Source organism: Clavelina lepadiformis, unplaced genomic scaffold (assembly GCF_947623445.1).
Source record: "Clavelina lepadiformis unplaced genomic scaffold, kaClaLepa1.1 scaffold_337, whole genome shotgun sequence".
Taxonomy (NCBI): Eukaryota; Metazoa; Chordata; class Ascidiacea; order Aplousobranchia; family Clavelinidae; genus Clavelina; species Clavelina lepadiformis.
Window position 1 is genome coordinate 1 of NW_027508282.1, and position 10,173 is coordinate 10,173.

Below are 10,173 nucleotides of genomic sequence, written 5' to 3' on the forward strand. Positions count from 1 at the left end.
CCCCAAACCCCAAACCCCAAACCCCAAACCCCAAACCCCTTCCATAAATAAATATTAACAAGGGCTTTAAAGACAATTATTTTGTTTTATTTAAAAAACTGCTGTTGCAGACGCTGAATTTCTTCTTTCAGACGCGAGATTTCTTTGGCTTTTGCCAAGAACTCCTCTTCAAGAGAACTCTTGTGAGCTCTGAAGTTATTGTTATCCTCTTGAAGCACCTTAATTCGGTATTCGTATTCAGCAATCAAGGCTTGGGATTCGCTGAGTCTTCTCTTTTCCTTGCTCAGCTCGCTTTCGGCATTCAGGATTTTTCTTTGGAGTTCTGCTAATTCTGAAGCCTCGCGTTCGAAGCGCTTCAAGCGGTTGCTTTCAGCAAGCACTTGTTTAAGTCTTTCATTTAAACTGTGAATCCGAGTTTCTTTCTCATTGGCTTCCCTTTCAAAGTCTTTGAGCTTTCTCTTTGTCATTTCCAGTTCAACTTTGATTTGGACAGCCTCTCCCGCCGAGCCAAGTATTCCTTGTTTATCTCTGAGAGTGGAGAATTCCAGTTGAGAAAAACCCATCTGAACATCCAAGGCTTTTTGCTTAGATCCAAGCTCTTTTTCAAGACTTGATAGCTTGAATTTGAGCACGTCCAACTCAGATGAAAGTTTGAGGATGTTTTCTTGCTTTTCTCTCAGTGCCTTTGTCGATGTCTCAACTCTCTCTTCCAAGTTTCTGATTTTCGATTCTTTTCTTGTCAATTCTTCTTCAGCTCGTTTTGTTTTTCGATTTTGGTCTTCGAGTTTACTGGAAAGCTCAGAAATGGAGGCTTGATTCACTCTGGCAGAGCCAACTGTGATATCCCCGTCATTTTCGATGTCATACTCGTGAATTTCGTTATTTTTACCGAATGATAAATAATTTTCTGCTTTCGCTGCCTCCTTTTTAGCCTTTGCAAGCGCATAGTTAGTTTCAGCCAGTGTTGTTGCCTTCGTTCTCAATTCTTCTTTTAATTCACGGAGCTCCTTAGTGAGATGGTCATGGGCCCGTTGACTGGAAACAAGGGATTCCTCGGATCCTTTAAGTTTAATTTTCAGACCTTCATTTTCAGCCTTGGTATCAGTGATTGACATTTGGACCTCTTTCAAAAGCGCATTCTTCTCTTCCAAAGTCTTCTTTTGGGAGTCGATTTTTTGGTTTAAAAATCCAATTTGTCTCTGAGCATCTGATTCTGAGTCCTTTAAACTGGCCATTTGTCTTTTGAGCTCTCCTGCCTCTTTTTTGCATTCGTTCAAATCAGAGACTGCTTTCTTGAGATCATTTAAGTGCTCCTTCATTTCAAGATTGATTGTAGTGTGAGTTGAGGAGGAAGTCTTGGAGGAGGCCTGCATTTGGACGTTGACTCTTCTATTGTCTTCGATAGACTTAAGTCTCAACCCCGTTTGCTCGTATCGATTTTCTTCCATTTCGTCTTCAAGCTTCTTGAAGGCATCTGTTTTTTCTTGGAGATGCTTCTTGACACTGGCTATTTCCGATCTCAGAGAATGCTCTTCTCTCTCATGTTCCCTCTCAATTTCCTCCTTTTCCTTCAAAGTTGCCTCCAAGGCCTCGATTTTATCTTTAAGTTCACTGATATTCTCTGAAGCCTTTTCCAATTGAAGCTCATTTTCATTCAGTTTCTTTTCAATTTTCTCGATCTTTTCTTTTGCCTTTTCAGATTCCAAAACTGCCTCATTTTTTTGCGTTTCAAGTTCCGCAACTTCTCCTCGATGATTTGTCTCAACTGTCCTCAGTTTACCTTCCAATGTGCTTGTTTCGACAAAAATATTTCTGAAGGAAAGCAGAGATTGGGCAAAACCCCCTTCAGCTGAGGCAACTGGCTTTTCTTGAGGCTTGTTTTCGCTATCTTCTTTTATTTGAGCTGATTCGTCCTTTGCTTCTTGGAGCAGGACTTCGCGTTCTTCAAGTTGTGCCTTGATTTGCTCGATTTCATTTGCTTTCGCAAAAATCTCTTTTTTGAGTTCGGGAAGTTCATCTTCCATTCCCGTAACGCGTTTTTGCAATCGTTCATTCTCTGCTTTTAAGGCAAATCGCTCATTTTCATGCTTCTTGGCCTCGTTCTTCCAATGGATCTTTTCAGATTCAGTTTTTTCTAGTGTCTCTCTGAGCATTTTACTGTCTTGATCGAGTTCATCCAAGTCCTTCAGTGCAGTTTCTGCCTGAACTTTGAGCTGTTCGCACATGCCCTTGGAGTTTGCCAAAGCTTGGGCACTGTCAGATAAGTTGTTATTCGATTCTTCCAGAGCCGATTTGAGTTGTTTGTTTTCATCCTGAAGAGATTCGACTTCAAATTGCACTTTCTCCAGTTCTGTTTTTGCTAAGCTTGCTTCTTTTTGGGCCTCGGATTGTTTTTCCCAATTTTGATCTCTTTCTTTGCATAACTCTTCCCATCGCTTTTCCAAATCCGCACATTTTTCTTTTTCTCTCTCTATGTCATCCTTCAAGGATTCGATTTCCTTCAGCAAGAAATCCTTGCTCAGATTTGCATCCGCCAGTTCTTTTTTCAGATCTCCGATTTCTCCAAGTCTATTCTTGATTTCTTTTTCAGAAAGTTGGACAGGTTCTGAGGTCTTTTCCTGCGAAAACTGATAAATCTGAGTCTCCAGTTCTTGGATTTTCATCGAATGGATTATTTTTTCATTTTTAGCAGATTCTAGTTCAGTCAAGGCAGAAGTCCTTTCCTGAAGTCTTTCATCAGCCTTTTTTTCAGCTGTTTTTCTTGATTTCTTCTCTTTCTCGGCTTTTTCGATTATTTTTTCCTTTTCTTTTTCCAATTCCTCGCATTTTTTCTTCAAATTATCTAAATCTCCTTTTCTCTCGTTTAATTCATTGGCCATGACTTCGAATTTTTTATTCTCCAAAGTAATTTTGGCGACAAGTGCCTCTTGGTCTTCGGCTTCCTTCTTGTCTTCAATCAATGAAGCGATGTCTTGTTCCAGATTTTTATTTTTGAATTTGTGAGCCTCAATATCAGCTAAAGCGTTGCCCAGTTCTTTCTTGACTTCATTCTCTTTTTCATTTGCCTTTTCAAGCTCATCTTGCAAGTCTTTTATTCTATCTTCCTTATTTTTAGCTTCCTCAGAAGCATCATTTGCTTGCTTTTTGGCGGCTTCCAGGTCTCTGTCCATTTTTTCGTTAGAATGCTTTAATTTCAGTAATCCTTCAGACATTGTTCTTACTTTTTCAAGCAGTTCTTCAGAGGCCTGTCCCTGATTTTCCTTGGGGGTCTTATCTTGCATATCAGAGATCTTCTTTTGGCAAGATTCCAGCTCACTTTTGAGTTGAGTCAATTCTGCGAATAAATCTTTATTCTTTTCATTTTTCTCAGCAATCAGACTTTCTAATTTTTCAATAGTTGCTTGTGCATTTTTCTCTCTCTGATTTCCATCTTCCAAGTCTCGTTGAAGATTTGCAACCTCAAGATTAAAATTTTCAATTTCAATTTTTCGATCGTTATTCTTTTGGGACAATTCGGCGAATTTTTCGTTCAATTCTTCAGTTTGGGCGAGGCTGTCATCAAAAGCTTTTTTGAGTTCCTCATTTTTTTTTTCTGCGGCATTTGTATTTTCCATTTCTTTGTTCAAGAGATCTTTTAAATCCTTGCTTTCCTCATTTGCATATTCAAGCTTCTGTTTCAGTTCAGTCATTTGAGGGTAGTCTATATTGATCTGTCGATTTGACGGGGATTGGCTTTTTTCAAGCTCAGCCACTTTGTGCTGAAGTTCAAGATTTTCTTTTTTAACATTTGTCAGCTCGGAATTCAATTCTTCAACTTTTTCAGAACGTAATTTCAGTTTTTTTTCAAAATCTTCAATTTCTTTTTTCAGATTTTTTGTTTTTTTCTTTAATTTTTCAATTTTGGCCTTTTGCCTTTCATTTTCCTGAGATAATTCTGCTTTTTTGGTTTTTGTAGCTTCCTCGTTTGCTTCAGCTTCTCGCAGCAATTCAGCCAAACTACTGAGTTCTATGTTTTTGAGGGCAAGTAGGGATTGAAGATTTTCATAATTCGATTTATGTCTTTCCGCATCCCTTTCCGCATCATTTTTAGCTTTTCGTAATTCTTCGAGTTCTTTTTCAAGACTTTGCAGTTCTTGACGCAATAAATCGTCATGTGAGGAAGGCGCCCTATCCTCTGTTTTTTCAGAAATAACTGGAGCATTTTGTTCAACAGCCTGCTCTTTAATTGAAGAAAAAGGCACGCTATTGTCATTTTTAAGGAAATTTATTTGTTCTTGGATTTTTATCACTCTGGAATCGATTTGCTTGTTTTTTTCCTCCAAGTCTTTTTTGTCGTTTTCCAAATCGTCTTTCTGCTTTTCTAATTCCCCAGCCTCAAGTTGAATTTTCAAATAATCTTCTTTATATTTTTCAAGCTGCTTTTCGAGTTGCGAGTTCTTAAAACTCTCATTCTCTGCCTTTTCTTTCTGTTCCTCCAGTTCATTATCTAAGTCCAAATTTTTCTTGGATAATTCTTCAATTTCCTTATCCTTGGCTTCAGTTTTTTCTTCCAGATTCACAATTTCTCTTTTCAGGAGATCGATCTCATTTTTGAGCTGTTTTTTCTCCTCACCAGCTTCTTCCAATTCTTGGATGTGGCCATTGTCTTTGCTGAATATTCGAGTATTTTCTTCTTCTAATTTTGTAATTTTCTCTTGTTTTTGAGATTCTTCAGTTTTGAGCTGCTCTTTTTCTTTTTCTGCTTCTTTGAGTTCTTTTTCGGCCTTTTCCTTCTCTTCTTCCAATTTTTTCTTTTTTTCTTTCAGCTCTTCCGCTTCTTTTTTCTCTTCGCTCAAATTTTCTTCTGACTTTTGCAGTCCATCATTCAAAAGTTTGATTTGTTGGGCCAATTCCTCCTTGGAATCACTTAAAAGAGTGTTTTCATTCTCTAAGTCGTTGTTTTTGTTATTTAATTCTGCAATTTCTTTGAGTTGGGAGTTTATTTTTTGAGTTAATTCATCATTGAGGCCATTCAAAGAAGTAATCCTGTCTTCTTTTTTGGAGGCATCAGATTTTGAAGAATCAAGTTTACTTTCTAAGTCTTCTTTATCATTTTTGAGTTTTTCAATTTTGTTATTGGCCTTTTCAAGATCATCTTTGAGTTCTTTTAATTTTTCTTCATTTTCAGGATTTATTTCAACATCTCCAGCAGGTGTCTCTTTGTTCTCCAGATTGTTTATTTTATTTTCAAGATCATTGATTTTTTCAGTGTTGTTGTGTTTTTCAGCTTCAAGTTCTGCAGTTTTTGAATTATTTTTCTTAATTTCCTCAAGAAGGCCTTCCTGCATTTCGTTATTCGCAGCGAGTTCTTTTTGAGCACTATTTAGTTCTTCTTTGAGCAAGTCCAATTGCGAGGAAAGCAGCTCATTTTCTTGTTTAAAATCGTTGAGCTTTTCTAAGAGATCTGAATGCTCGGAAAACAAAACTCGTTTTTCTTTTTTGAGTTCTTCTTTAAACTGATCATTTTGCTCAGTTAAGGCCTTGGCCTCGTCTGAGAGAGTCTGCAATTTACTTCCTAAGTCCAAAAGTTCTTCCTTTAAATTGTTTACTTGAGTAACATTTTCCTTTTCTCTCTCTTTGAAGAGTTTTTTGCCCTTTTCTAGTTGATCTTCATATTCAGCTTCTGTAGTTTCTAATCTTCGCTCCAAATCCTTCACTCTTCTGTTCAGAATCTTATTTTCCGATTTTAAAGCTCCGAGTTCAGAAGTTGATGGAAGAATGGAAGGCTGTCTTTGCATTGGAGCGGCTTCAACTTTTTTTTCTTCTTTAATTTCAAATTGAATCGGTTCCGTGACAACCTCAAAAACATTTTGAGGCATATTACTGCCATTTGCCTCCAATTCTGCTTTTTCTTGAATCAATTGCTCATTCCGGGACCCAAATTCCCTTATTAAAGAATTTAACTGATCGATTTTGGAATAACATCCATCTAATTCTGCCTGTTTCAAATTAATTTGGCGCTTCATTGCATTTGTTTTTTCTTTGCTCAGTTCTAATTCATTTTTCTTCTGATTGAGCTTCTTCTTGGCCTCAGGAAGATCGTCTTCAGAAATGTTTTTCAATTTCTTGGACAAGGAATCCAATAGTTCTTGCTTGTTTTCCCCATCATGTTTGCGCAACGAAAGCTCTTTTTCTAAACCGTCAACTTTGAATTGGAGTTGGGCGTTTGATTTTGCCAAGTCTCTTATTGCTTTTTGATGAGTTTCAAAAGGAACCATTGTCGAGGCCAGTTTTTGCTGATCTTCATTAAATTTCCTATTTTCTAATTCCTTTTCCAGCAATTGAATTTTTCTCCTCAGCATTTGTTTTTCAAAGTCTGCCTCCGATAATTGCGCCTTTAAGGCTCCTAAATTAGTCAGTTGTTCCTTCAGTTCATCAGAAATCTCGATCGATGGAATATCATCTGATTTTGCAGGAATCTTTTGGAGTTCTGTAATTTTGTCTTTTAATAAATCGATCATTTTTTCTAGGATTTTCTTTTCCTGATTCTTCACACTTAAATCCACTTCTTTTTGGGCCAATTCTTCTTGCAGCTCTTTCAAACCATCTGAGGCTTCATCACTGCTTTTCTGGTTTATTTTTTTCTTCAATTTTTCATTATCATTCTTAGATTCAGAAAGTTTGGTCCTTAATTCTTCACTTTCGCGCTCTTTGCTTTCTTTTTTGGCCTTTAAATCGCTGACAGCTTCTTGAAGTTTTTCTTGCTTTTCATTTGCTTTATCATTTTCGGATTTCAATTCTGAAATATCTACCTCATATCTCTGTTTTGCCTGTTCTTGTTCGTTTTCCGCCTTTGCAAGTTGACGCTTCAGTTTTTCCAGTTCAGACTTTAATTGAGCTATTTCGGTTTCAAACCTTCCCACAGCAGACAGGTGTTCATCCATTTCAATGGCATTTGATGGATATTTACGCTCTTGAGCAGCTGCGATAAGTTTATTTTTTTCAGAAACTTCAAACTCAAGCATTGCAGTGTGCCTCTTAAGTCTATCAAGCTCTCCTTCTTGTTCAGTTTTTTTCTTTTTGAGTCCTGGAATCTCAGCCAGTCTATCCTTGAGATCTTTTGTTAGCGTCTCTCTGGAAAGAATTTCAGCAAGTTTGTCAGATTTTGAATCTAATTCTCTCTGAACTGCTTCCAACTCGGTGCTCAACTCCTTTATCTTTCCTTGAAGTTCTGTGTTTTCATTTCTTATTTCTTCCATTTTTTTCCTTCTTTCAGAATCACTGCTGCTTGCCATTGTTTTTTCGGCTTGGATATCTCGGACTTTTTTCTGGTAAATGTTTAACTCATTCGAAATCGTTTGATTTTTCATATTTATTGAATTTTTTTCTGTTTCAAGCTTCATTTTTTGGGTTTCCAGGTCCTTATTCTGATCTTCCAAGTCCTTGTTTCTGATGACCCATTCTCCCTTTTCATTGTCATAGGATTCGGTTAGTTTTTTTTCTTTTCCAGAAAGCTCAGCTCTTAAGGCATCCAATTTTCGCTTCAAGGAGTCATTTTCTGCTTTAAGCTTGGTTCTTTCTTTCTTGAGTTTATTGAGCTCGTCACTCATCATTTCATTGAGTTCTCTATTCTTATTTTTCAGGGTCTCATTTTCAAACTCAATTTGAGCTGCCTTTTGAGACGTTTCATTTAGGGCCAAAATTAAATCTTGTTTTTCCTTTTCACAATCAGCCAATTTTTTATTTAGGTCATTCAAGGATTTTCGATTTTCATTTTTGAGATCCTCAATTTCATTTTCTAATTCATTAATTTTTTTGCGAAGCAAATCTCTTTCCTTTTCTGTGTCTTCGTGAGCTTTTTTCTCAGAATCAATGAGATCTTTCAATTTCTGGACTTCAGCCTTGAGTGCAGAATTCTGCTCAATAAGATCTTTGATCTTATCTTGATATTCTTCGCTTTTTTGCTGAATTTTTTCCGCTGAAGCAGTTTTCGCTTCTGCAGCATTCTTAATATCAGCCGATTCTTCTCTTAGCTTCTTGTTTTCGGTAACATTCTCATCAAGCTCTGATTTTAGCTTTTCCTTGTCCCTGGCCAAGTTTTCAACTTCTTCATCAGCTTTTTCAATTTTTTCTTTCAATTCCTCAAGCTCCTTGCGCAATTTTTCATTTTTTTCTTCAAGTTCATCGATTTCTTTTCCCTTTTTTTCAAGCTTTTCTTTTGCCGCTTCAAATTTTTCTTCATGTGCTGAAAAAGTTGCTCTCAGTGTGTCTCGCTCCTCCTCAGCTTTTTTTTGCTTTTCTTTCAATTCTTCCTTATCTTTTTCAATTTTTTCATTCTCTTCTTTCAAAATCTCTCGTTCTTCAAGAAATGGAGATCCAGAAATTCTTGAGGCTTCTTTTTGCAGATTCAAGTCAGCATTGATGTTTTTGAGTTTTTCTTGCAATTCTTCAATTTCATCATTTCTATCCTTTAATAATCCTTCAAGTCGCTTGATCTCATCGTTTGCTTGTTTGGCGGCTGTTTCAGCAGCTTCTTTTTGGGCTTCAAGATCCTTTTCGCGTTTGTACCCACTCAGTCCTTCTTCTTTAAGTCGATCCCCTTCAGCACGGGCATTCCAAAGCTGATTTTCGAGGTTATTCTTCTCTTTTTCGTTAGCTCTCAGCTGAACTTGCAAATCAGAAATTGTCTTGAGACCATCTTCTTGTCGGTCTTTCATATTACTGTATTTTGAGTTCATATTTTGCAGCTCACCCTCAATTCTCTGAATGTGCAATTCTTTTTGGCGATAATTTTCTTGCAATGACGACAGCTGCATCCTAAGTTCCTCTTTCTCTTTCTTTGATTTATGAAGAGCATTTACATAATCCTGAGAGTCCTTTCCTTTTTTGACAAATGCCTCTTTTGGAAATTCAGATTTTTCTTGATTTGCAATCATTTGAGAGGAAAGTCTGGCGGATTGTTCAACAGTCACGATTTTCTCATTGAGGGATTCTATTGTCTGAGAAGCTTCGTCGTCCAACTGGTTGATTTTCATAATCAAAGCTTCATTTTTGGACCGGGCTTCTTCAATCATTTTCTCCAAATACTCAGCGTGAGCAGTCAGCTTTCTGTTCTTTTCATGGCTCTTTTCGTTTGCGGTAGCCAATTCAGTGTTGTTTTCCTTTGCTTCTGCCAGTCTCTTATTTTGGCGCTCAATGATTTTTAAATTTTCTTCCAATTTCTTATTCAGCAAGACAGTTTCATTATTTTGGGAGTCCAGCATTTCCTTCAGCTGATTGACTTCGTCAATTTTGATCTTTAAAAATTCTTCATTTTGCCTCAACTGACTGGCCTCAATTTCCAATTCCTGGTATTTGTGTCTGAGATCTCTGAGTTCCCGAGTAGTTTCATTCAATTGATTGAGCAACAGCTGTTGGACTTTTAAATTGTGAGAATGAGGGCCGTCATCCAATGGTAAGTTCTTTCCTAAAACTTCTCCACTTGGAAGAATCTGTTTCCGACGTGCATCTGGATAGGTTGCCTGGGCTTCTTTGAGTTGTGTCTTCAGAAGTAGAATTTCGCTTTGATAATTGACTTTTTCCATCTCCAGTCTCGCAACTTTTTCCTCAGCGTACAGCAGACTTTCAATTCGAGCGTCTTTGACTCTCATTTCTGATTCAGCAACTGAAAATTTCCTGTTGCTATGATCAAGACGGCCAATTTGGCTTTTGAACATTGAGTCTGAATTTTTTCTTAGGTTTTCATACTCACTTTGAAGGACTTGATAAAGCGAACGAAACCGGTCAGCATCCGATTTCGGCTGCTGAAAAAGGCCGTTTTTGACTTGTTCAAACCAGATACGAGTCACTTCGATTTCCGAAGAGATTCCGCTGGACAAGTTCTTGAGCCGGAACAATTGATCCTCATACATGCTTTTGAGTTTGTTTGGAAACTCCCTCGCATCCTCAGGCCCGATGATGCGCTTGATATCTGTGATTTCTTGACTGCTTTCAACGAGTTCTTCTTTGATTATCTCATAGTTGAACTCAGGCGTTTGGTTTTCCAGAGCCATTTGAATAACTCTTTGAGTTTCTCTTTGAGGGACACGCAAGGTGAAGTTTAGTTTCATAGTTTTATAACAAAAAATTTAAACTCATAAAGTCAAATGCTTGAGGGGTTTGGGGTTTGGGGTTTGGGGTTTGGGGTTTGGGGTT

General features: G+C 37.4%; 1 protein-coding gene across 1 annotated transcript; it reads right to left on the minus strand.

The window, feature by feature from the left end:
• Positions 1–86: 86 nt before the first annotated feature.
• Positions 87–10,088, minus strand: LOC143472836 (uncharacterized). The gene is made up of 2 exons (XM_076970024.1): positions 4,270–10,088; positions 87–3,867 (listed from the first exon to the last, which is right to left on the minus strand). Exons 1-2 carry the CDS (start codon positions 10,086–10,088, stop codon positions 87–89), a joined length of 9,600 nt encoding a protein of 3,199 aa, XP_076826139.1.
• Between the last annotated feature and the right edge of the window lie 85 nt (positions 10,089–10,173).

Coding starts and splice junctions, on each gene's coding strand:
- LOC143472836 (XM_076970024.1), bottom strand. CDS start 10,088: ATGAAACTAAACTTCACCTTGCGTGTCCCTCAAAGAGAAACTCAAAGA. Junction 3,868..4,269: donor GTGATAAAAATCCAAGAACA/AATAAATTTCCT, acceptor AACAAAAAATCT/GAAAAAAGAAATTGAAGATT.